Source organism: Ahaetulla prasina, chromosome 4 (genome assembly GCF_028640845.1).
Source record: "Ahaetulla prasina isolate Xishuangbanna chromosome 4, ASM2864084v1, whole genome shotgun sequence".
Classification (NCBI taxonomy): Eukaryota; Metazoa; Chordata; class Lepidosauria; order Squamata; family Colubridae; genus Ahaetulla; species Ahaetulla prasina.
The window spans coordinates 15,839,283-15,866,451 of NC_080542.1; the positions used below are offsets into that span (position 1 = coordinate 15,839,283).

At 42.8% G+C, this 27,169-nt stretch overlaps 2 protein-coding genes across 3 annotated transcripts in view; both read left to right on the forward strand.

The window, feature by feature from the left end:
- LOC131197532 (uncharacterized) overlaps positions 1-7,266 on the forward strand; it is a 26,737-nt gene extending 19,471 nt beyond the window's left edge. The window contains exons 4-6 of one of the 2 annotated variants that reach the window (XM_058181716.1): positions 4,248-4,529; positions 6,018-6,114; positions 6,898-7,266. In XM_058181716.1, the coding sequence (XP_058037699.1) occupies positions 4,248-4,529; positions 6,018-6,114; positions 6,898-6,931 (413 nt within the window). In that variant the 3' untranslated portion in view covers positions 6,932-7,266. Of the gene's footprint in view, positions 1-4,244; positions 4,530-6,017; positions 6,115-6,897 lie in introns of both variants that reach the window. The other variant, XM_058181715.1, reaches the window with a different exon arrangement.
- Positions 7,267-12,411: 5,145 nt separating this feature from the next.
- LOC131198657 (leukotriene B4 receptor 2-like) lies at positions 12,412-17,477 on the forward strand. The gene is made up of 2 exons (XM_058183536.1): positions 12,412-12,568; positions 15,894-17,477. Coding segments are annotated over exons 1-2 (1,140 nt in total). The 5' UTR covers positions 12,412-12,566; the 3' UTR covers positions 17,032-17,477.
- The last annotated feature ends 9,692 nt before the right edge of the window (positions 17,478-27,169 follow it).

Below are 27,169 nucleotides of genomic sequence, written 5' to 3' on the forward strand. Positions count from 1 at the left end.
ATAAAGGCTGACTTCTTTGCATTTAGCTGAAGGGACGGCGCCAGTCAACCAAAGGGGAAAAAAGAGAATCTGGCTACTGTCGGGAACTTCTTTTTTTTTATTTTATTTTGTCACAACAGTATATATAAGTATAAGCATGAAACAACTATACAACATATAAGCATATATATAATGAAAGGAAACAATAGGACAGGAACGGTAGGCACATTTGTGCTCTTATGCACGCCCCTTATAGTCCTTTTAGGAATGGGGTGAGGTCAATAGTAGACAGTTTTTGGTTGAAGATTTTGGGAGTTTGAGAAGAGACCACAGAGTCAGGTAGTGTGTTCCAAGCGTTAACAACTCTGTTACAGAAGTCATATTTTCTGCAATCAAGATTGAAGCGGTTAACATTAAGTTTGAATATATTGTTTGCTCTTGTATTATTGTGATTGAAGCTAAAGTAGTCTTTAACAGGAAGGACATTGCAATAGATGAATAGTCTTGTTGGACTCGGCGGAATTCTAAATTTTTTAATCCCAGGATTTCAAGTCTATAAGGTATAAGGTATAAGGTATTTTGTTGTTTTCAGAGGTGCGGAGAACTCTTCTTGTAAAATATTTCTGGACTCGTTCAATTGTATTAATGTCAGAGATGTGGTATGGGTTCCAGACAGATGAGCTGTATTCAAGAATAGGTCTAGCAAATGTTTTGTATGCTCTGGTTAGTAGTGTAATGTTTTTGGAAAAGAAGCTACGCAAAATTAGGTTTACAACTCTTAGAGCCTTTTTTGCTATGTGATAAGTTTTTCTGTGTGATAAGTTTCTATATTAGCAAATAGCTTACTGGTTAAAGGAAACTAAAGATCTCTCTCTCTCTCTCTCTCTCTCTCTCTCTCTCTCACTTTGTGTGTCTGTGTGTGTATTGTATTGTATGTGAGAGAGAATCTGTGGTGTGAAAGATATATATGTAGCAGATATATTCTGACCACCAGATGGCAGCAAAACATTGATTTATGTCACACTGACTTATTTTTACACACACACAAACACACAAACACACATTATAGATAAATGATAGAGAGAAATTTTATAGGAAGGAAAGGAAAGAAGGAGAGGAGAGGGGAGGGGAGGGGAGAAGAGAGGGCAGGCAGGGCAAGGCAGAGAAGAAGGAAGGAAGGAAGGAAGGAAGGAAGGAAGGAAGGAAGGAAGGAAGGAAGGAAGGAAGGAAGGATAACGGAAAAGAAGAGAGGGAGGAAGGAAGGATAGGAAGGATAGGAAGGATGGAAAAGAAGGGAGGGAGGAAGGAAGGAAGGAAGGAAGGAAGGAAGACAGAAAAGGGAGGGAGGGAGGAGGGAGGGAGGGAGGGAGGAGGAAGGAAGGAAGGAAGACAGAAAAGGGAGGGAGGAAGGAAGGAAGGAAGGAAGGAAGGATGGATAACGGAAAGAAGAGGAGGAAGGAAGGATAGGAAGGATAGGAAGGATGGAAAAGAAGGCAGGAGGAGGGAGGAAGGAAGGAGGGAAGGAAGGAAGGAAGGAAGGAAGACAGAAAAGGGAGGGAGGGAGGGAGGGAGGGAGGAAGGAAGGAAGGAAGGATGGATGGATAACGGAAAAGAAGAGAGGAAGGAAGGATAGGAAGGATAGGAAGGATGGAAAAGAAGGCAGGGAGGGAGGGAGGAAGGAAGGAGGGAAGGAAGGAAGGAAGACAGAAAAGGGAGGGAGGGAGGGAGGGAGGAAGGAAGGAAGGAAGGAAGGAAGGAAGGATGGATAACGGAAAAGAAGAGAGGGAGGAAGGAAGGATAGGAAGGATAGGAAGGATGGAAAAGAAGGGAGGGAGGGAGGGAGGAAGGAAGGAAGGAAGGAAGGAAGGAAGGAAGGAAGGAAGGAAGGAAGGAAGGAAGGAAGGAAGGAAGAAGATATTCTCTAACAGCTATCTCAAAGGACTGCCCATTTTAGCATTCTCATCTGATAACTCAGTTGATAGATGTTACAGCAAACAGAGTGTATTCTTCTTAGCAGGCAATATCCCAATCCATCAGGTCAACATCCCATCTTCCAGATTTATTGCAGAGCCAGAGCTCCTAGTCTAAATTTCCTGTAGAACACTCTTCTACAATAGCACCAGCAAAGATATAGTTTCATTCAGACTAGGCACGGAATCAGAACATAGCCAACCACTTTTACCGCCTCTATAACTAAGCAAAACCAACCTCTTGATTTAAATTATGGCTCAATGTAATATATGAACCCATAGCTCCTGGCTTTAGTTACAACTGGCTACAAGATTATTTAAATATAACCCATTCTATTAAATTATAGCATCTTTCATACATCTGCCTTTGCATTTGTGCATGTCAATTCATGTTTGAGGAGGCAGGTAGATTAGCAAAGGCAAGATAAGAGAGAAGATAAACGGAACTGCTGCAGGCAGTGATAATTGCTCATAGTCATCATTCACAAAAGCCCCTGCGAGGTTTTTTTGTAAGGATGCCATGCTTGCTCTGGTGTCATTAGCTCTGCCTTTATGATAAGAAATGTCCCTTCAAGGGTATGTTTAAGATAATGACAAGAACAATTCCTTGTTAGTTTCATCACACAACGGATTAACTGACTTCATTGTGAGAACCACTATGACAGTGAATTTTAAGAGGGTTTCTGAAGGAATAATATATTCAGGTCAAATAAGATGTTTTAATTGGTGTTTTGTCCAGGGGTGGGCTTCAAAAATTTTAGGATGGGGTTCTCTGCCCAGTTGCTGGGTGGGTGTGGCCATGGTGGGCGTGGCCTAGTTGGCTTCCTGTATCACAGTGTGTGTGTGTGTTTTTGCCCTCCCTGGGCTCCAAAGGCTTTCCTTGAGCCTCCAGGAGGGCGAAAATGGCCTCCCCAGTCTCTGGAGGCCCTCTGGACGCCAGAAACGGGCCCAAATTTCTGGTAGGCCCATTTTTCACCCTCCCCGAGCCTCCATGTGCGGGGACTCCTGGTAGTGGTGAGTGGGGTGGGCGGGGCAAGCCAGGAATGGGATTTGGGGGTTCTCTGAACTGCACAGAATCTTAGCTAGAGGTTCTCCCAAACCCCTGCAAACCCCAAGCAACCCACCCCTGACTATATCTGATATGGAGACTGAAAATGGGTATCTCATTCCTTCCTCTCACAAAGGAAAAGATATAGCAGTCTTCCAAAATTTGAGTGATGAGGAGTTCAAACTATTTTCCAAAGCACCAGAATGCAAGACAAGAAATGATGGATGGAAATTAACCAAGGAGAGAAGCAACCTAGAACTAAGGAGAAATTTTGTAACTATGAGAGCAACAAACCAATGGAATAGCTTGCCTCCAGGAGTTGTAGGCACTCCATTCCTGGGTTTTTAAAAAAAATGAGATTGGCAGACTTTCCGAGATCAAAAATCATGGAAGTCCAAGGTTGCTTCTCTGCTTGGTTCATTTCCATCCATTATTTCATGTCTTGCATTCTGGTGCTTCGGGAAATAGGCTGACTTGCTCGTCTTTGTAGGAGCCTCTCAAACAGCCATTTGTCGGAAATGGTATAAGAACTCTTGCTCGAGCTGGGGGTTGGACTAGAAGATCTCTGAGGTCCCTTCCCACTCTTTTATTCTATGTTCTGTGTTCATTAATTGCCCTTGAGGAGAAAAGCTGAAAAGCAAGCAAAAAGAAGACAGGGCTGAACACGTGTGTTATGTCCTCCTCGCCTCCGTCCGAACGATGGCTTAATTAGCCAGCTCTTATCAGCTCTGGCAGCAAAGGAGGCAGCGTCTGCCAAGAGCCCTCGTTAGCTGCCAAGACGCTGGTGAGTCACAACCTTCAGCTCTAGTCAAAGAGACACACCAGCTCTTGCTGCCTTTTATATCCTGTGGGGTGTGGCTCCATGACTCAGCACTTCCTAGGCCTGCCCCTCCCCTGCTTCTGTTGTTCTCTTCTCTCCTGCCTACAAAACCTGGGATTGAGCCAAGCCTGATTGCTGTCCGCTGGGTCTGCAGGTGTGGCCTGGAGGGGGGAAAGGGTCAGGGGAAGGAGGCCTCATTATCTCTTTCGCTTGGTCTGCTTTTGGCTCCTGGAGCTGATCCAGGGAGGCCGGTGCTTCCGAGGTAAGTTCTGACGGCCCTTCCCTCTCACTGTCCAAATCACTTTCTGGCAGCAGGCCCGGTTCTGAGTCACTTTCTAGCAGGAGGCCTGGCTCCAAGGCACTTTCGGGCATGGGGCCAGGTTCGGGGGCGGGAACCACAACAACGTGTCTTTCTTTTCTTTTTCAGCAGCCCCTTCAGCTCCATCTCTGAATTACACAACTTTTGACTTCAGAAAGTCCATCAGTATGGAGTGCACAGCTCCACCCGAAGCTGATCAAATCAGGCAGTTTCGCTTCATTACAGAAAGAATGGTTGTCTCGGTCATGGCTACCGGCAACAGCTCCTACACATACAATCTAACTAACGCGAAAGACAAGGATGTGGAGATCATCAGGTGTGCCTATGTTCAGTACCTGGGTGGAAGAAATGTGATTTCCAGGAGCAGCAATCCAATCTTCGTTGACCTGCTAGGTAATGTTGCTTCTAAGAATATCTATGGAGAGTCTCAGTCATCCAGGTCATGGTTGTCCCAAAAAAGTGTTTATTTCAAGAGGCAGCAGGACTTTCTTGGTTTGTCCTTGAAGACGTTTTACTTTTCATCCAAGAAGCTTCTTCAGTTCTGAACAAATTCTTTTCTGAAAGAGTCCTCGTTTATTGCATCACAGTACAGCATGCCGGTCTGACAGCCGTGGATAGAAAAACATTACAGAGGGTGGTGAGCACAGCACAAAACATCGTGGGCTGTCCCCTGATACCACTAGATGAGATCGCTAGGGCTCGCTGCCTTAGAGGAGTGAGGAAAATTCTCAGGGATGACTCTCACCCTGGTCATCACTTCTTTACCTTCCTACCATCGAGAAGGAGATATAGAAGTATAGCCAGCTGCACAAACAGGCTGAAGAACAGTTTTTATCCATGCACTTTCAGACTCCTGAATGAGAAATAACATCATAACTACATAGTATGATGGACTGCAGGGCCGGCGCAATGTGTAACATGTTCACACTGGTGCAATAGGACTGGGTGTTTTGTTAATATGATTTATTTGGATAGGGATTTTATGTCTTCACTGTGAGTTGTATTGTGTTGGAGGGTGGGTGCTCTGAGGGGGCTCAATCAATCTCACTGGGCATATATTGTGCACTGACAATAAAAGTTTGAATTTGAAGAAGCTTCTTGGATGAGAAGCGAAACATCTTCAAGGAAAAACTAAGGAAGTCCAGTTGCGTCTTGAAATATTTATTTATTTTATTTATTTATTTATTCGAATTTTTATACCGCCCTATCTCCCGAAGGACTCAGGGTGGTGTACAGCCAAATAAAAACATAAGAATAATACAAATAAAAACAACAATTAAAAAACTTATTAATTAGGCCAAAATTAAAATCACTAAAATAGTATAAAACCCCATTAAAACTAAATTTAAAACTAAAAACCCTAGGCTAGCCCTGCGCAAATAAATAGATGTGTCTTAAGCTCACGGCGGAAGGTTCGGAGGTTGGGAAGTTGGCGCAGCCCTGGGGGAAGCTCGTTCCAAAGGATGGGAGCCCCCACAGAGAAAGCCCTTCCTCTAGGTGTCGCCAGTCGCCACTGCCTGGCGGACGGCACCCTAAGGAGTCCCTCTCTGTGAGAGCATATGGATCGGTGGGAGGCAATTGGTGGCAGTAGGCGGTCCCGTAAGTAAGTAAATAAGCACCTTTGGGACATGCTGCTAAAAAGCTGGCTGAGAAAGAAGGTGTAAGAGAAGATCATAGATTGCAATGAGATCAAAAATGATAGAGAAACCACAGAGTTTGCCAAAGCTGCTTTTTGAATGATGAGTAAGCACTGTTTGATAGAAAAGCCAGTCTAATCTGATTCTGAACAAGAATACTTACCTGTTTATTAAAAGAAGCGAAGGATGTGGTAAGTTTGTGTTAAAAAAACAATCAGCATTTCTTTTTTCTCTTCTGGTTTAGGCGTCAGATGGATTCGATTGTTGGCTGTTGGTGGGAGTTTCTTTACCATCAATGGTCTCATCTTCTTAATCTCCTATTGTATTTCTTTAAGAAGCAGGTAAGGCAGATTGAAACTATTGGTAGAATGATAATCTCTTCAGAGGTTTAGTGATTTCATTACTCCCACACCTTTGAGAAGATAATTTGAAAAAACTGGAATTTACATAGCCAGGAAGAAACAAGCATAGAAATCTCATTTTATCTCCAGAATAATCATCTCAATCTTCTTCAAAGTTTTCTTCCTAACAAAGGACTCTAGTGCCCATTATCCCATCGTGAGGCATAGCTAAGAAGGATGGGAACTGTAGGCCCACACCTGAAGGGCCAATTTTGTCCCATTTAGGACTTAAACTAGGAGTTTCTTGACTCAAGAGCTAAATTTGACCTTTGCAAAGATTGGCATCTTCTGAAAAGCAAGTGAACCAGTAGCAGACTTCAGAGCATTTCACCCCTGCTATATTGTCAGTATATTGTCTTCTGCCAACCTAGCAGTTTCAAAAGCATGTAAAAATGCAAGTAGAAAAAATAGGGACCACCTTTGGTGGGAAGGTAACAGCGTTCTATGCGCCTTGGCATTGAGTCATGCCAGCCACAGGACCACGGAGATGTCTTCAGACAGCACTGGCTCTTCAGCTTTGTAACAGAGATGAGCACTGCCCCCTAGAGTCAGCAACGACTAGCACGTATGTGCGAGGGGAACCTTTACCTTTACCTATATTGTCAGTATTTATCAAACAGACCGATACCTCCAAAGCATTTCCTGATTGTTATTTTTTGCTGCCTTAAATGGACTAACTCTAATCTTTGGCTATGGCTATTTTTTTTTTTAAATATTTTTCAGATCTCCTCTTCAGAAGACCGAAAGAACCATCTGACCATGGTCTACTTCATAAGCTTCTCTTTGGTTGAAATGTAAAGAATGGAAGAATTTATGGTCTTCCTCAGGTGCTTCAGCCAATATATTAGACGCACCCTTAAGCCACTCACAAAATACAATGCCTGTCTCTCTTTAATTAATTACCCCAATTGTGATATTTCCACAGCCCTGCCTTTTCAGCTGACGTTTTCTTGCAATTTGGAGTTTCACAAAAACATATGAAAAACCTCAGCAAGAAATTTTGATCTTTGCAAATTGCTGCTGCGGTCGCTCTTCTGGCTGTTGCTTCTTCTGCTGCTGTTTTAAATAAACCAGGGTTTTCCCGTGTCAGTATCTTCCTGTCTGATTTATTATTATTTTTTTGAAAATCTCTAGTGTGGTAAATGTGAAAAAGACACAAATTACCTATCTTGGAAAAATTCCAAAATGAAATGGACAATGTGAATCTAACTGGAAGTCCTTGACTCACAGCCGATACCTTTGCAACCGGTTGAAGTTATGACAAACCTCCCAAGCAGGAATGAAATTCACTTTCCTTCCCTACTGATTCGCAAATGTGTGCACACTGTCATCTGTGCATGCGCAAAGTCTTCCATGCATGCGCAGAGGCTTAAAATGTCACAAAAAAGCAAGGTCATGAGGTCCGCGCAGGTGGATGGAGCCTTCCTCAGCTGCCGCTACTGATTCACCCAAACCGGGTAGAAGCGGCTGGATTTCACCCCTGCTCCCAGGTGTTACTTACAATGTAGATTGAAGTTCTATTGGTTTTTCCCACACCCCCTTCAGTCACTCCCACACCTTCCTAGGTTTAAATATTCTTTATTCTTAATATTAAAAGAGGCAGATTAAAATATTTCCCCAAAGGAGAAATGGAGAAGAATGTTCTTAAAGGCAGAAAGCAGCCCCAGTCTTCATAGTAAAACACTTTCAAGCAGAAGAGACTGGTTTTTAGGAATGGAGATTTTTGTATCCATTCAGGAAGACTGGGCCAATCTATTCATAAACAAAATGCATAGAAGGTTGGAGCTGATGGGATTAAAAATTTACATTCCACCACCCAAATTCTAAGGATGGGACATGACCTTTGGGACATAATAGGATTAACCCACCGTCATTGAAATAGCAAAAGGCACAAGTCTCACTACATTGCACAACCCCCTGGAGCATCTCAATCAGCTATAAAGATCCATCCACTCACTCCCAGAATTCCCAGACTTCTTCATGCTGGCTAATTTAAGACTTGTGGACTTCAATTCCTAGAATTCCTCATGCTAGCTGGAGAATTCTGGGAGTTGAAGCCCACCAATTCTTAAAGCGGCCAAATTTGGCGATCCCTGAAATAGTTCACTTAAGAGGAAGAACTTCCTAATGTGGTCAAGAAAAACTGCTCTGTTTTCTCCCTCATGAGTACCAGTGGTAGGTTGCTCCTGGTTCAGTCCGGTTCTTACGAACCGTAGTAATGATGGCGGGAGGCTCCGCCCACCTGCTGGACATTATAATGGATAATTTGTGCATGCGCAGAAGTGTGTGTGTGCGCTACCATTGCAAACCAGTAGTAAAGGTAAGTGGAACCCACCCCTTTTTGTCCCAAGAGCTCTGAAAACCAGAAACTATAGTAGCAACCAAGGGAAATGAACCACACATAATATTCATTCTACTTCTGAAACTTCCATCGAATTCAGGCTTTCAACCCACTTGTGGTCAGCTCAGACACAAACTATAAGGTTTTCCCCTTATAGAATTTGACAGCTTCTCAATAAAGGGGAAAATGCAGCCTACGGTAATCTAATAGATGAACAGAGTTGGAAGGGACCTAGTAGGCCATCTAGTCCAACCCCCTGCCCAAGCAGGAGACCCTACACCATTTCTGACAGATGGCAGTCCAGTCTCTTCTTGAAAGCTTCTGGAGATGAAGCTCCCACAACTTCCAAAGGCAACTTCTGTTCCATTGATTGATAGCCCTCACTGTCAGAAAAATTATCCTTATTTCTAGGTTGAATTCTTCTTGATCAGCTCCCATCCGTTACTCCTTGTCTGGCCTTCTAAATTTAGAAGAAGAGGGTCAACTCTATTTTTGGCTCAGAAAAAAAAACCCTCCTGTGCAGGGGTGGGCTTCAAAAAGTTTAACAAGGGGTTCTCTGCCTAGTTGCTGGGTGAGCATCACCATGAGGGGTGTGGCCTAAATCGGCCTCCTGCACCACAGCAGGGGAGGGGCATTTTTGCCCTCCCTGGATTCCAGAAACTTTTCTCGAGCCTCTGGGAGGGCAAAAACAGCCTCCCCCAGGTTCCAGAGGCCCACTGGAGGCTGGAAATGGGCTGGAATGTTTCCAGCCTTCCCAAACTTCTGGTAGGCCCATTTTTTGTCCTTCCCGAGCCGCCGTGCATGCTCACATTTACCTGCATCCAAAATGGGCCAAGTGGGGGCTCCTGGGAAGGGCGGGGTGGGTGGGGCCAGCCAGGAGTGGGATTTGGGGGTTCTCTGAACTGCACAGAATCTTAGCTAGAGGTTCTTCTGAATCCCTGCAAACCCCCAGCAGCCCACCCATATTTCTTTGTAAATGTATCCATTGCACTAAATGAGAATTTCTCTTCTCTTCTCTTCTCTTCTCTTCTCTTCTCTTCTCTTCCCTTCCCTTCCCTTCCCTTCCCTTTTTCTTTTTTGACTTAGAATGATTTGATAAACCGATACATTGTGACTTGGTAAACTTGCTGACTGGGGAATTCTGGGAGTTGAAGTCCTCATATCTTAAAGTGGCCACGGTTGAGAAACACCAAATTAAGCAAACAATGACTTAGCACAGGAGTGGGAAGCTATTGGCAGCTAAGGTCTGCATTTTGTGTTTCTGTGAGCTGTGTGTGTGTTGCTGTGTTACTGAGCAGAATGGCAAAATGGGAAACCGTTGCTACATCCGACATGGAAGCAAGGCTGATATAGGGTTTCCTGCTGGAGCAGAGGGTTGGACTAGAAGACCTCCATGGTCCCTTCCAGCTCTATTCTCTTCTGAATTCTGATGCTACAAAAGGGAGGAGGGTTTTCCTTTTCTTTATTTTATTTTATTTATTGACAGGCCTATTTACACCTCATATGCTTTTTCTTATTCACCTCAAAATAAAAGCAAATATGCAAAAAAAGCAGAGTTATTCTGGATTTTAGGGCACTTCAAATCTTCAATTGACACTCAATTATTAGATTGTCCACTATGTTTAAGCTTTTTTGTGTATGACAAGTCAACCTCTTGATGGCATGCAGACAAATCCATGGGATTTCTTAATACTATTGGTATTTTTTTCAAATCTGAAAAAGGGGCAAATCTGAAAGAAGCTCATAAGGGGGAAAAGAAGCTTTATGCTTATAACTTTGCTTCACAAGGCAAAATTCAAGAACAAAACCAAGAAAAATTTGCATATTTTAATAAAAAAATTTCTAAAATCAAACAGTATATCTGAAATTTATTTTAAAAAGACAACTTGTCAGATTGTTCATGAACTGGCAGAGACATGGTAACAAGGTCAGCCAATGAATAGACATAGCAACTAAGTCAGCCAATTATGAGCTGAGACATACTGGAGCCAGGGCATGTCTTAGTCTGCAGTTTCTGAGTCTGTGCAGAGAATTGAAACTGAAACTAAGCAGTCTGTGCAAACTAGTCTGCTCTGCTGAAATGAAACTAATTGTTCTCTCCTGCTTTGTGTTTTACCTGTAACTGCTACATGGGAAGAATCTTCTATATTAGTATTGTACATTTATCTTCATGTATTATTATGTATATAAAGATGTTAATGAATGCTGCTGCATCAGTCTGCCTGTGTGTGCTTTCTGCATTTGATATTTGCAAAAAACTCTGATACAACTCTATTTTTGTATTTTTCACATAAATGGGAAACACTGTGCATAAAGTGGACCCACTTGTGCCTTATAAGTTAAATGACCCAAATACAGGCAGTCCTTGGCTTATAACATTTCATTTAGTGACGGTTTGAAGTTACAACAACTTTGTAAAAAGTGACTTATGGCCATTTTTCACACAATCATTGTAGCATTCCCATGGCCACATAATGCTTGGCAACGGACTCATATTTATGACGGTTGCTGTGTCCCAGGGTCATGTGATCCCCTTTTGTGACTTTCTGACAAGCAAAGTCAATGGGGAAGCCAGATTCACTTAACAACCATATTATTAATTTAACAGCTGTATTGGTTCACTTAACAACTTCAGTGGCTCCCTTAACAACAATGGCAAGAAAGGTCGTAACATGGGGCAAAAGTTTCACTTAACAAATGTCTCACATTGCAACAGAACTTTTGGGCTCAGTTATGGTCATAAGTCGAAGACTACTTTTAAAGCACAAAAGTGAGGTAAAATAATCTAAAGGACAGCTTTCTGAAATAAAGGGCTGTCTGTATTACTGCACTTTTTGGGGTATAAGATGCACTCCCCCCCAAAAGTGGGTGGAAATGTCTGTGTTCCTTATACACCAAATGTTGCTGAAGCCCCGCCCACCCTTCAGCCCCCACCCACCGCCAATCCCGCCATCTGGAACCAGATGAAAATGCAACAACAGGGCATGCGGAAGCTGAAAATGCGACGCACAGAGGGAGCAATCAGTGGCGATGTGCTATAATGATCCTGGAAGCTTGTAACGGATCTAAAACGGGGCATGTGGAGGCCAAGAATGTGACACATTGAGGCAGTGATGGGCTGTTACAATCCCCACAGCCTAGAACAGCTGATTGGTGGTATTCCTGGAAGCCAGTCCAATCACCAATCAGCTGCTTGTGCTGAATCAGGCTGTGATAATGCGCTGAAGCTATTTGCTACAAGGACGCTAGCCAGATGAATACCGATGGATGCTGGTAGGCAGAGGCAGAATTTTTTTCTTGCTTTTCTCCCCAAAAACTAACGTGCATCTTATACTCTGGAGCTTCTTATACTCCAAAAAATGTGGTAGTAAAGAATGTATGGTCACTGCATCTATAAGGCATTAAAAAATAGTTAATCGGTAGCAGTATTGATAGCAGTTATTGGTAGTAAAATAGTATATACAAACACTTAGCAAAACTCCCCCACTGCATCGTGTAAACTGCACAGTGAGGGAAGGACAGATAAATGTTTGCCTGCCTGCTTGTTGGGGTTTCAGCTTCCCCCAGATAAGGCTCTGTGGTTTGAGTCCCTTCCTTCTGAAGCAAGGCAGAGGGAGATTTCTGCAAAGGAAGGGATGAAACAGGAAGGGATGGTTGACAGCTGAGCAGAAGGCTAAGGCCGAAAGGGAAAGGAAGGAAAATGAAAAGAAAAAGGATACACGCACGCAGGCACAACTTCCAAGTTGGGACTTGTTGGAGGAAGGAAAGCCAGGGGTGTGGTCTTCTCTCTTTCCAGCAAGTCCCAACTTGGAGGTTGCCTGGAGAATCCATGGGTGTGAGTTTATGCAGGCAGACTGAGCCAGCCTCCCTGACACTCCCCTGCTCTTCCATTACTCAATCTCATTCCAGCTTCTAGTCTAGACAAGCAAAGGAAGAGCAGAAAGAGAAATAACCTTTGCATGAACAAGGGCTGGTTATGAAGGCATTATTAATCCAGCGAAGGCAGGAGACACTGGCCCATCTGTGACCTGAAGTGGATGGCTATCCCCCCATGTAAGTATTTTTTTTTTTAACTTTGGGGGGAGGATTGAAAATGGTACTTGAGGCCCAGATCGAGCAGGGGGAAAGACAAGGGAAGTGAGGCAGGTAAAGAAGTGGTCCCACTGTATGAAATATTTGGGGGATTCCTTGAATCGTTCAGTTTGGGAATTTGGAAATGAAAGGGATTAACAGAAATGTATGATAAGCATCCAGGACAACGTTTATGTTTTGGCGGTTATGCTGCTATCCAAACAGTCACAATTCATCTTAATTTATAGATAACGATAATGGCAATGGCACGCAAAGGATTAACACAAGATTCCACAAGGGAGGGAGGGAGGGAGGGAGGAAGAAAGGAAGGAAGGAGAAAAACAGAAAAGAAAAGAATGAGAGAGAGAGAGAGAGAGAGAGAGGGAAGGAAAGGAAGGAAGGAAGGGAGGGAGGAAGGAAGAAAAGAAGGAAAGAAAGAAAGAAAAAGAAAGAAAAGAGAGAGAGAAAAAGGAGGGAGGAGAAAGAGAGAGAGAGAGAGAAAGAAAAAAGAAAAGGAAGGAAGGAAGGAAGGAAGGAGAAAAGAAAGAAAGAAAAAAGAAAAAAGAAAGAAAGAAAAAGAGAAAAAGAGAAAAAAGAAAGAAAAAGAAAGAGAGAGAGAGAGAGAAGTGAGGGAGGGAGGGAGAAGAGATAGAGAGAGAGAAAGAAAGAGAGAGAAAAAAGAAAGAGGAAGGAAGAAGGAAAGAAAGAAAGAAAAAGAAAGAAAGAAAGAAAGAAAAAGAAGGAAAGAAAGAAAGAAATAAATAAAAGAGAGAGAGAGAGAAAGGAGGAAGGGAGGGAGAAGAGAGTAAGAAAGAAAGAAAGAGGAAGAAAGGAAGGAAGGAAGGAAGGAAGGAAGGAAGGAAAGAGAGAGAGAGAGAGAGAGAAAGAAAGAAAGAAAGAAAGATAGATAGATAGATAGATAGATAGATAGATAGATAGATAGATAGATAGATAGATAGATAGATAGATAGATAGATTTTTATTTTCAGATTCTGGTTATTATTTATTTGCGCATTTCCATTGAGAGAGACAGAAAGATATAGACCTATATTCCACTGCAATGGAAAATTTCTATGGAAAATTCAGGCATTAAGAGGAAAGAATTTGAAACTAAAATAACCAGGGTTAGTAAGGACTTTCCTGCTTGGTGCATACTAAAGTGCATCACTGGATAGGAACCCTGTACTGGGTTTTGATTGTTTTTATTTCAAAAAGAATAGCAAACTCAGAAAATTGTTGGAGCTTCTTCGGTAGCCCTAAGCTCCCGAAGAACTACCAGGAACACTAAAAAGATTTCAGAAGGGAACCATGGCTTAAAATGTTAGTCAAATGGGGATGAAAATAGACAACGAGAGTAAAAATTGAGTGCAAATGATGGGTGATGTGTTTTTCCACCCTAGTAAATGAACTTCACAGCTGTCAAATGCAAATGATTGGCAGAGAAATAAGCAAGATCAAATAGAATCCCTATTGTCTCACATAGTACCTTGGTGCTCTCTGAACTTGGTTGTTTTCTTGCAGATGTTTCATTACACAAACTAGGTAACATCATCAGTGCTAGTGAATAGTGATCCATGGCTAGCTATCATCAATCACTCTCGCTAACACTGACAATGTTACCCAGTTTGGGTAATGAAACGTCTGCAAGAAAATCACCAAGCTCAGAGAACACCAAGGACCCCTCATTTTTCAACGCCAAGCTACAAATATTCTCCTCTGTTGGTCACATAGAACCTTCCAAGGCAATGAAACTCATGGCTACTGGACATGCAATAGCCAGGATTTTTAAAAAGGTAAAAAAGTAAAGGAGTCTCTGCAGATTTTACTCCTCTAGTCATTGCCCACTATAACGGGCACTGCAGTGATGGGATTCAAGTAATTTAACAACCGGTTCTCTGCCCTAATGATTTCTTCCAACAACCAGTTTGCCAAACTGCTCAGAAAGTTAACAATCGGTTCTCCCGAAGTGGTGTGAACTGGCTGAATCCCACCACTGGGGCACTGCCTATCTCCGTTTCAAGGCCATTGAGCTAGTACTGTCCGAAGACACTTTCTATGGTCATGTGACTAGCATGACATCATGAAGAGCTGTTACCTTCCCACTGTAGTGATATCTATTTATCTACTTGCATTTGCATGCTTTCAAAGGAGTTGGGGTGAGGACAGGAGCTCATCCTGTCTCGTGGCACTCGGGTCTCAAACCTTGGTTGACAACTTTCCATAGGACAACACTAGTATATTTAACTGCTGAACCACCAGACTGTCCCTAAAAAAGTAAAAGGTATGGAGGCAAATGTCTATGGAGATTTTCAGTCATCCAGGCCATGGTTGTCCCAAAGGTGCTTTTTCAAGAGGCAACTGGACGTTCTGGATTTTCTTTGAAGATGTTTTGCTTCTTCTTCTTGGATGAGAAGTGAAACGTCTTCAAAGAAACACCAGAAAGTCCAGTTGCCTTTTGAAAAAGCACCTTTGGTATGGAGGTAAAATCCAAGAAGTCAATCAGAGATTACCCATTTGGGTAAGGAAGCCAATATGAGTGGTAGCACAATCAGAAAAGCAAACAGAACAAGAAAAGAATATGGCCAACATGTCCCAGAGATTAGATCTTGTGAGACCAGTACTTTCAAGCCCACCTCTGGCTCATTGCAAATAGAGGAGCCATGGTGGCGCAGTGCTTAGAATGAAGTATTGCAGGTTAATTCTTCCCACTGCTCAGAGTTCGATCCTGACCGGCTCATATTTGACTCAACCTTCCATCCTTCTGGTAAAATGAGAAGCCAGATTTTGGGGGGGCAATATGCTCAGTAAGGGGCATGGTATCTCAAGGGGATAGGATGCTGAACTTGTCAATCAAAAGGTCGGCAGTTCAGTGGTTCGAATCCCTGGTGCTGCCATGTAACGGGGTGAGCTCCCATTACTTGTCCCTGCTTCTGCCAACCTAGCAGTTCAAAAGCACATAAAAAATGCAAGTAGAAAAAATAGGGACCACCTTTGGTGGGAACTTAACAGCATTCCATGTGCCTTTGGTATTGAGTCATGCCACCACATGACCACGGAAACATCTTTGGACAGCGCTGGCTCTTCAGCTTTGAAACAGAGATGAGCACCGCCCCCTAGAGTCAGGAGTTTACTTTATGCTAAGTAAACCACTTAGAGAGGGCTGTAAAGCACTATGAAGCAGTATATAAGTCTAAATGCTAGTGCTAGGAAGCAGCTTGCTGAACAAAATTGAGTTTTGGTGGTGGGGTATATAAGCATAATCCATCTCTTGACATCTCAAACTTCTCCATGCCTTCCTTCTTAATAGGGCGCCTGCATTCCATTTGCTGAATGCTACCACCAATGATTGCCTCCTCACGTCAGGAAACAGTACCCTTGTGAGCTCCTCAACCTCCAGCATCGCTGGTATTGTGTTTCTCCTCCTGGCTGCCCTGATTGGGCTACCTGGGAACTTCTTTGTGATTTGGAGCATCCTGTGGAAAATGAAGCCAAGCCATCGATCAGTCACCTGCCTCCTGGTCCTAAACTTGGCAGTGGCAGATGGAGTGGTTCTTCTCCTGACACCATTCTTTGTCCTCTTCCTTATCTTCAGGACCTGGCTGTTTGGCTGGGCCGTTTGCAAAGCAGTGTACTACCTGTGTTGCATCAACATGTTCGCTAGCATCTTCATTATCACACTCATGAGCGCAGATCGCTGCCTGGCAGTCAACCAGCCCTATTATTCCCAAGCCATTCGGAAGAAGAACCTGGTAGTCAAGATCTTGGTAGGGATTTGGATGGGGGCCATTTTGTTGTCTCTGCCAGCTTTCTTCTTCCGCCAAGTCTTGAAGGAACCTTCACGGAATCATCTCATTTGTGAGCCTTGTCACTCCAGGAAGAGCCTGACTATCTTCCACTTCACCATGGAGACTGTGGTGGCCTTTGTGATACCATTCACCATTATTGTTGGCTGCTATTCTGCCATTCTTGTCCGCCTCAAGGGGGTACGGAAGAGAAAAGGGGCTCGGACGGAGAAACTGATCGTGGCCATTGTGATCTGTTTCGCTGTCCTATGGGTGCCCTACCACATCATCAACATGATCCAGGTGGCTTCCAATCTAACCTCAGGAAAAGCAGCAGAGCGACTGGGACAGGCCTGGAAGAATGGGCGAGCAGGAGCCACAGCCTTAGCCTTCTTGAGTAGCAGCATTAACCCTATGCTCTACGTCTTTGCCGCTGGGAATCTCATTAAGACTTCGGGTGCCAATTTCATTGCTCAGTTCTTTGAGGGAGCATCCGAAGGGCTCGGACGGAGGTCTCAGTCTCAGAAAAACTTGGACAAAGACTTAATACCAGCAGCTGGGGCATCTGTAAACCTGGACCAGCAGTTATTGGGAAATTGTGATAGGGTCGACAAGGACACAGATTGCAGGCTGACTGATGGCACAACACATAACATTTCCTAGACTGAGTCACTACACAAGAAATTCCAAAACCGCCTTAGGCAGGACCAGTTCCTCCAGCATATGACCGTCAACACTGATTGGGCAGTTTTTCAATAGTTCATGCGGAGGTCTTATGAAGGAAAGAATCGAAGCTGAGAGTCATTTGCCTGCAAAATATGAATTTCCAGTTCTGCTACCTGCCTGTTCTTCGTGTAAAACCGAGATTCGGAGAAAAGCGTCAGTCATTTCTACACTACATGACATGTGCAACTATTTTTTTCTTTCTCTCTTCCACCTTTTCCTCTTTGTACCTAGGTTTAATGCCAACATTGTTTATTTCTTTGTTTCCTTGTGTTTTTTTTTCCACGACTGTATTGTCTCTTCTTGCCACATCCATTTGAAAAAATGCAATACATTGATTTTAAAACTGTTTTATTTAAACAAAATAAATAAATAAATAAAAATTTCATAGCTAGACTTTAGGCTTGACTCTTGTGAAAAGAGCAAAAATCTGTGGTTGATTTTGAACATTTGCAGGTGTTTATCTGTTAGTAAATAAATTGTTCCTGAATGGTTGGATGCCAGCAGCCTGCCTACCTGTCTCCCTCCCTCCCTCCCTCGCTCTCTGATTAAAAATTACATACAGTTTTTTTCAGGGATGAGCTTAAAATTTTTAGCAAGGGGTTCTCTGCCCGGTTGCTGGGTGGGCGTGGCCATTATGGGTGTGGCCTAAATCGGCCTCTGCACCACAGCAGGTAGTGGTGGTGGTGTGTTTTTGCTTTTCGTGAGCCTCCCAGAGGGCAAAAATGGCCTCCCCAGGCTCCAGAGGCCTTCGAACTTCTGGTAGGCCCATTTTTCACCCTCTCCAAGCCTCCGCACATGCCCTGCACTTATTTGCATCCAAAACGGGTCACGTGGGGACTCCTGGGAAGGGCAGAGCAGGGTGGGAGGGGCCATCTAGCTAGAGAATCTTACCTAGAGATTCTCACGAACCCCCACGAACCCCCAGCAGCCCAACCCTGGGTTTTTTGCATGGAATATTTGGATGAGGAAAAAATAAATAAAATTTCTCAAATATCTTAAAATTAAAAGCAAAGCGAAAAAGAAAAAAATAATAATTAACAGTTGAATAAACTGATACACCCACAAGCATATAAACATGAAATTGAGTGTAAGGGTTTATGATAAAAGAACATATTAGGTTTTCACCGATGGAATATATTTGCAATCTGTCTTCTGATAAACTAAAAGGAATCAGGAGAATTTCGGCAGTAAATTCTTTCATTATCTGCTTGCAGGCGGAATTCTTCCAACATACACATTTTCTAAAAGCAGAGAAAGGCATTTGGATTTTTTTTAAGATAAAAGAAGGAGGAGGAGGAGGAGGGTAAAAACAAAAAAATGGAATCTCCTTTTACTTCAGACAACCTCTCTGTGTATACTACAGCAGCCAATAGGAATGCAGGAATTAAGAGTGAAAAATCACCAGTCCATAAGTACATAGGCCAACAATATTTGTCTTGGGCTGTTTACAGTAATAAACTGGTTATTATATACAAATGACTGGGTGCATTCCATTTATGTCCTTGTGTTCTTTTAATGACAAGCCAGTGGGAAAATTCAGATAACTGAAAATTAGCATGTCTATTTGTGACAAATATGCTTTTCTTACACAGGAAGGAGTTCTGCATATATATTTTTTTTAAAAGTATTCAACCCATTTTTATGGGAAGAATATTTGTCTGAAATGCCTGTTAAAAATAGGCCCAGACAAGATAAAGCAAGATCTCTTCCTTGTTTGGGTGCCTTACGGAAGAAACACAATGTGGTTCACCTCATTGAGGGATGGTGATGATGATGATGATATCGTCATATCGAACATTAATACAATTGAGCAAGTCCAGAGATATTTCAGAAGAAGAGTCCTCCATTCCTCTGCTTGCAACAGAATACCTTATGCCACCAGGCTTGAAATTTTGGGCTTAGACAACTTAGAACTATGTCACCTTCGGTCTGACCTAAGTGTAGTACACAAAATTATCTGCTAAAATGACCTACCTGTCAATGACTACTTCAGCTTCAACCACAACAATACACAACCACACAATAGATACAAAGTTAAGGTAAATGGCTCCAAACTCGATTGCAGAAAATACGACTTCAGCAACAGAGTGGTCAACGCCTGGAATGCACTACCTGACTCTGTGATTTCATCCCCAAACCCCCAAAACTTTAACCTTAGACTATCTACTGTTGACCTCACCCCATTCCTAAGAGCGGCATGCACAGGGGTGAAATGTAAAATTGTTACTACCGGTTCTGTGGGCGTGGCTTGGGGGGTTAATATGACTGAGTGGGTGTGGCCAAACTTTTTTCTTTTTTTGCTTTTAAAAGAATTTTTTCTATAACCTATTCGGCCAAAGAGATTGTAGAAAAAATTCTTTTAAAAGGCTCCTCTGACGATCCCAGCTGAGTTGCCTGATCATCAGAGGCTTTTCGTTTCTTTTACTGCAATGCTCTCTACATGGGGCTCCCCTTGAAGAGCACCCGGAGACTTCAGCTAGTCCAGAATGCGGCTGCGCGGGTTATTGAGGGAGCGGTTCGAAGCTCCCACGTAACACCTATCCTGCGCAGACTGCACTGGCTACCTGTTGTTTTCCGGGTGCGCTTCAAGGTATTGGTTACCATCTTTAAAGCGCTCCATGGCTTAGGACCGGGCTACTTACGGGACCGTCTACTGCCGGCCTCTATCTCCCAGCGTCCGGTGCGTTCCCACAGAGAGGGACTCCTCAGGGTGCCGTCAGCCAAACAATGTCGACTGGCGGCCCCCAGGGGGAGGGCCTTCTCTGTGGGGGCTCCTACCCTGTGGAACGAGCTTCCCCCCGGGCTTCGACAACTACCTGACCTCGGGACCTTTCGCCGCGAACTTAAAACTTATTTATTCCGTTTGGCTGGACTGGCTTGATTTTAAATTTTAAATTTTAAATTTTAATTGTGGGTTTTAAATTCTGTAATTTTTATGGGGTGTAAGGTTATTTTAAATTTTTTGGCTAATTTGAATCAGTTTTTTAAGGGTTGTTTTAATTATGGTGTATGTTTCTGTTTGTATTTTATTTGCCTGTTCACCGCCCTGAGTCCTTCGGGAGAAGGGCGGTATACAAATTAAAACATTATTATTATTATTATTATTATTATTATTATTATTATTATTATTATTATTATTATTATTATTATTATTATTATTATTATTATTATTATTATTATTATTATTAAGAGCATTTTTTTTTTGCCTTTAAAAAATCCCAGCTGAGCCACACGATCATCAGGGGCTTTTTTTCCCTTAATTTTAAAAGCATTTTTTCGGCATTTTTTTCAGCCGAACAAAAAAATATTTTTAAAATTTTAAAAAAAAGCCTCTGATGATCGTGCGGCTCAGCTGGGCATGGTGGGGGGCAGGGATTTTTGCTGGAAATAACATGGAAGCTGACTGGAAAGAAATATTCTGTTTATTGGTGAACAGAATGTTAAATTGGGCAATGGACGACGCACAAGACCAGACTAGTGACAACAGCTCTTTTATTTTGAGTGAGACTTCAGCAAAGAATACAGGCAGAAGGTCCCCCTTTTATACACACCTGGATCAGCAGAAGAAAAAATGCTTTTAAAAGTAAAAAAAAAAAGCCTCTGATGATTGCGCGGCTCAGCTGGGCATGGGGGGTGGGGAGCAGGGATTTTTGCTACCGGTTCTCTGAACCACCCACCGCCATTGCTACCGGATTGGGCAATCCAGTCTGAACTGGGAGCATTTCACCCCTGGGCGTGCATAAGCACACCAACATGCCTACTGTCCCTGTCCTACTATCCCCTTTTATTCAATATCCATTTCCTGTATTCATAATAATGTTTATACTTATATCTGTTATCTTATACATGCTTGACAAAATAAATAAATAAAACAAATAAGCTGATGATGAGGCTAAAACATATGAAGAACAGTTGCAGGAACTCGGTATGCCTAGTTTAATGAAAAGAAGGACTAGGGGAGACATGATACAGTGTTCCAATATCTCAGGGGCTGCCACAAAGAAGAGGGAGTCGAACTATTCTCCAAAGCACCTGAGGGTAGAACAAGAAGCAATGGGTGGAAACTAATCAAGGAGAGAAGCAACTTAGAACTAAGGAGAAATTTCCTGACAGTTAGAACAATTAATCGGTGGAACAACTTGCCTGCAGAAGTTGTAAATGCTCCAACACTGGAAATTTTTAAGCAAATGTTGGATAGCCATTTGTCTGAAATGGTGTAGGGTTTCCTGCCTGGGCAGGGGGTTGGACTAGAAGACCTCCAAGGTCCCTTCCAACTCTGATATTATGATGATGATGATGATGATGATGATGAGATGGTTCTTCTGAAGAATGCATTCCTCATTTCTCCCTTGGCCTCCTCCAACACAAAGACATAAGTTGAGAGATCTCCATGACGTCAAGACCCAATATAAAATGAATTCAAATGTGGGAAGACTGGGGAGTGACTGCGACGGGTTTAAATTGTCATGTCTACAAGTTCATGAACTGTACCTTTATGTTGAACAAGAACAAGGGCTCAATGGGACTTCGTTTGAGCTTGCAGAAGAGTCTTATCGTTTCATGACACATCGACGCGTCTGAAAGTTCAAAACCAGCAGCCTTAGTTCAGCCTTGCGAAAGGTGTGTGTGTGAGGCAAACCCTGGTCCTGGAAGTCTTGGAGTCATCTTGCTTTGTGAAGCAACATAGGTGGGGGCAGGTAGCTCTATGAACCCACTTTGAAGTAGTGTCATCCCAGCAAAGCTTTGTGCAACCCTACCTAATTATGGAAAGAGACACTCACTGATTTTATGAATGCATTCAGATTGCCTCTCTCTTTCTCACACACACACACATCCTTCCTAATTTGTCAACTTGCTTAGACTTTTCAGATGTTCCTCTAAACTCAGGAAATCCTGCTTAGACTTGTAGCTCAGAGAAGGCTAATTAAATGGTGTCGGAAGAAAAAATCCATCTGTTCCAAGATGGGAGAAAGATGCTGGAAATAACATGGAAGCTGACTGGAAAGAAATATTCTGTTTATTGGTGAACAGAACTAACACACACACGCAGTGTGCAATTCTGGGACAGCCAACAAAATGGAGTTGAGAATGCTTCTCTTAAGATTTTCCCCCATTTCTCCTTTAGGGGAAATATTCTATCCTAATTTATTAATTTATTGAAATTTGCTAAACAAAAACGAGAACAAGAATAAGACAATAAAAATACAAGGACAAGGACAATAGGCACGTTAGTGCACTTATGCACACACCCTACCTCTACTGACCATTTATGTATGAAGTAAGGTCCACAGAAGTCAATTTGTTACTGAAATTGAAAATGTGTAGCTGAGACAACTGAATCAGGAAGGGCATTCCTTTTTAATATTCCACAAAAATTATCACCTTTGTTGCTTTTCTCTGTGTTCTTTATAGAATCTTAACATCTTTTTTATATGTGCAAAACAAAACTGGATGCAGTATTCCAAGCGTGGTTTTACCAAAGCATTTATAAAGTGCTTTGTGATGTTGATTGTTAATGCAGCCTAACATTGTGTTGGCTCTTTTGGCAGCTGCAACACACAGCTGGTTCACAAGAGTGTGATTTATTCTTGCCTTCTTCTATTTTATTTTTTTTAAAATCAGTTTTCTGGTCTACTTTAGGATTTTTTAATGGATCCCTATCAAAGATGGAATTCAGCCAGTTTGAATGGGTTCGGGTGAACCAGTAGCGCTGATGATCAGTTAGCTCTGCCCACCCGCCTCCGCTCTATCCTGTCCTTTATTTCCTGCTTTGTAGCTAATCGCAATCATGCGGCACAACTGATTTTCCTCTTTCATTGTTCTACTTACCGTTGCTGACTTGGAAGGTAAGCAGCTGAGCTTCTAAATGCTCCATTTTCAGTTCACATGCAAACGTTCACCGAACTTGTTGTTAAACCGGTTCCCTATCCCACCACTGGTCCCTATCCATGGAGAAACCATATGCAAGTTAGCTTGCTGGTCCAGATATGGTCAATCATTCCTGCTACTAGCTGAGATTTCCTCCCACTTGGCTGGTCTTAAGGAGAGCTGGAAAAATTCATAGACAGCTATGCTGCGACCATTAATGTTGATGTTTGTTTCTGAACTCCAGCCTCAGAGCTGAACTAGCAGCTGTGTAGCAGTAGCAAGAGAGGAAATTGCTTTTCTGTCCATGTTGGTGAGCTACCCAAATAGTGATTGTGTGATTTTGAATTATGGTCTTACAAAGGTACAACTATCAACATACAATATTTCTTAACTTTGGCAACTTTAAGACTTTAAGTTCAACTCTCGGAATTCCCTAGCAAGCTATGATGAATACTTAAATAGACACTGCCCTAAATTCATTGGACTTATAGAAAGTCAGCGCCTGCCCCTCCTAGAAGAATGAAATATTTTGGGAAATATTTAAAAAAAGGGGCAGAATATTATATTTCCCCAGAGGGAGAAATGGAGAAACATGTTTCTTAGAGGCAGAAAGCAGCCCCCACTTTCCTTGATAGCGTACAGAAGATGTCAGCACTTAAGAGATAAAGAACTTATTGAAAGCAGAAGACAAGTATCTAGATAACTCTATTCATAGGCAAAGCAAATATTGCAGGCAGAAATCCATTCAAGACAGGCTATTTTGAAACTCCCTGCAGCAAAGTCTGAACAAAGGCAGAATGGTAGGATTAGAAGCATCCCCCTCACCCAAGATCACAGGATGAAAGCCATTAAGACATAATAGGAATTGCCCAACACCCTTTCAGAACACAAGCCCCTTCATTGCACCATCCCAGAATAAACTAAACTTCACCAGGGAACTTCACATCAGATAAACAATAAGCCAGAGGCTGACTAGATTAGCTCAGACAAACACCTAGGATTTGCATTTCCTCTTTTGCCTATAGAGCTGGCTATGACCCCTACATGACCCCATAGGAATCTGATGACGGCCAATAGAATATATGTTCTTTGCACAGGAACAGGAAGCTCAAGTGCAAAGCCTAAGAGAAGGTATAAACGCCCTCACTCTCAACTCCATTTTGTCAGCTGCCCAGAAGCACAAATCCATGTTTGTTCTGCTTCATCAATAAACCATCTTTCCAATCAGCTTCCATGTTTCCAGTGTCTTTCTCCCTGCTTGGAACTGAACCCAGATGGATATTTCTTCCAACAGGGCTATCGAGAAGAAAAGAAAAAATGAAAAAATGATAAGATCTTCCACTACAATGTGAGAAAAAACAAATGCAAAATAATTATGTAACCAAGACACTACATATCTAACCCACATATCTAGCTCTAACTCGTACAGTGCTCCTAAAATCAGAGGCAATCTGTTAAAATAATTTTTCATATAATTCTTCAAAACAGAAGTAAATTTGCAGATCAGAAGCATTATACAAGTCTTTATGCCTAGGCAGTGATCAAGAAACTGCAGCCAGTTAACATAAATACTAATATCTCAGAGACTTTAATTAACTTAAAGAATGAGAGACATTAAAATACATCATACAATCTTGATGTGGGTCCACATTTTAACAAGTTAGTGTTGTGGTCCACCGGAGGTCTGCAGAGTTGGCAGCAGAGTCAGACAGTGAGGAGGCTGGGGAGGAACATGGCCCAGTCCTGGAATCTGGGGAAGGCTCAGACGAGGGCTCCGCATCGGAGGCAGAGAAAGGGCCATCTGGAAGGTATATGCTGCCTCCGGAGCCTCCAGAGTCGGATCTCAGTGAGGCAGAGGAACAGGGGGAGCCTGTTCCCAGTGCGAGCATGTGCAGAGCTGCTAGAAGGCAAGAACAGTTAAAACAAATGGGACAACTCGGGAGTAGGGCTTGGAGATGATTGGCCCCTCCCATAAGGCTTAAAAGAGGAGCAAAGGCATGTGGGCCTTTGCAGGAAGCAACGTTGTTAATTCTGTTCAGTTTAAAGTCTGAAGCTCTGTTTGATTCTGGACTCTGTGTAGCTTTGCCAATTAGGTCTTTGGCAATGTGTCAAGGGAGATAGGGGTGGGTGATTATCAGCCTTATCCCAAAGGACTCTTTACAACTACTTGGGACTCATCTGTGATTAAAGAGAATTCACAGATGTTGCAATAAAAGAGTTTTTTGAGACTACTTGTGTATTTTACTGACACAGGAAGCCTAGGTCAGAACACCTTGGAAGGATGGAAGGATGAGTCAACCTTGAGCCTGGTGGGATTTGAACTGCCGAACTGTTGGCACCTGGTGATCAGCATAAGTAGCCTGCGGTACTGCACTCAAACCACTTGTCTGTTTCTTTTTTTCCCCCCAGCCATCCATGAATACCAACATTTTCACTTGAAGGGGAAGTTCACATCTTCTTCTTTTTTTGCATTTCATTTTCAGTGGAGTTTCTGCACCCCTCCTGGCTATTTCGACAGTGCCTGCATCTCCACACACCCACCACAGATCCTATGAAGTGCTTGAAGCGCTGCAAAACCCTTTGTGAAGAGTTTCTTTGTGAAGCCTGACTAGGTGGCTCAGTGGCTAAGACACTGAGCTTGTTGTTCAGAAACGTCAGCAGTTTGGTGGTCTGAGTCCCTAGTACAGAACTCCTGCATGAGCAGGGGGCTGGACTAAATGACCTCCAAGGTCCCTTCCAACTCTGTTACTGTTACCTATTACCTAAGGTTTGGTGTGGCTAACTTGCTGTCCCCAATTCGGGTCTGAGCCTGGTGCCAAAGCCAATGATGGACGCCAGACAAAATGTGCAGGTTTTCTGATTCCTTTTTTATTGGAGTACTCCAAGGAAAAGGGCTCCTGGCCAAAATGCCAAGTGCCAAGAACAAGGGATTAAGAAAGCTTTATATGTTTTCACTAAAAGAGAAGGCAGGACAAGGTGAGATAATAAGAAAATATCATCTAATAAACATTTTAGTAATAATTCTACAATTTGTTCTATTGGTCTTTAGCTGTCCCTATTTCTAAGCCTTGGCTAATGAATGCCCCAGGAGGCATCTAATACACATTTAATTGGCTGCAGGGCATCTGTATTCCTAATTTTTGATGAGGCCTGCAAGTTGTCTAACTCTTGTTACTTTTATCAGCTTTCTAACTATCCAGAATTGTTACAAGATTTAGACATGCATATTTCCTGTAGATAAGCCTTCTCGGTTCTTGCCAGACAGACTCCGCAATTACAGTCTTCCTGATTTACTTTCAAGTGTGTATTGTGACCTGGCTTTATTTTAGCATGCAGCCCATCAAACCAATGCAGGGGATTGTCCTAAGGACAGGAAATGAGTCAGCTAAGATGTGACAGAATACCAGTAGAGGGAGCTAGTCAATCAATCAATCAATTGGGGGCCGGGATAGCTCAGGCAATAGAGAAGCCTGTTATTAGAACACAGAGCCTGCAATTACTGCAGGTTCGAGCCCGGCCCAAGGTTGATTCAGCCTTCCACCCTTTATAAGGTAGGTAAAATGAGGAGCCAGATTGTTGGGGGGGCAATAAGTTGACTTTGTAAAAAATATACAAATAGAATGAGACTATTGCCTTATACATTGTAAGCCGCCCTGAGTCTTCGGAGAAGGGCGGGGTATAAATGTAAACAAACAAAAAAAATCAATCAATCAATCAATCAATCAATCAATCAGAATAGAGCTGGAAGGGAGTTCTTGGAGGTTTTTAACAGATTAACAGAGTTGAAAGGGACTGTATAAGTCATTTAATCCAATCCCCTGCTCAAGCAGGAGACCTATTTGGAGACAAGTGGCTGCCCAGCCTTTTCTTAAAAACCTCCAGTGCAGCAGTGGAATTTAATTTTTTTATTATTACTGGTTCTGTGGGCATGGCTTGGTGGGGTGGGGTGTGGTTTGGTGGGCATGGCAGGGGAAGGATATTGCAAAATCCCCATTCCCTCCCCACTCCAGGGGGAAGGATATTGCAAAATCCCCATTCCCACCCCACTCTGGGGCCAGCCAGAGGTGATATTTTGCTGGTTCTCCAAACTACTCAAAATTTCCGTTACCGGTTCTCCAGAACCTGCTGAATAGCACCCCTGCTCCAGTGATGAAGCATCTACAACTTGTGAAGGCAAGCCCTTCATGGCATGGGACCAGGTTATCTT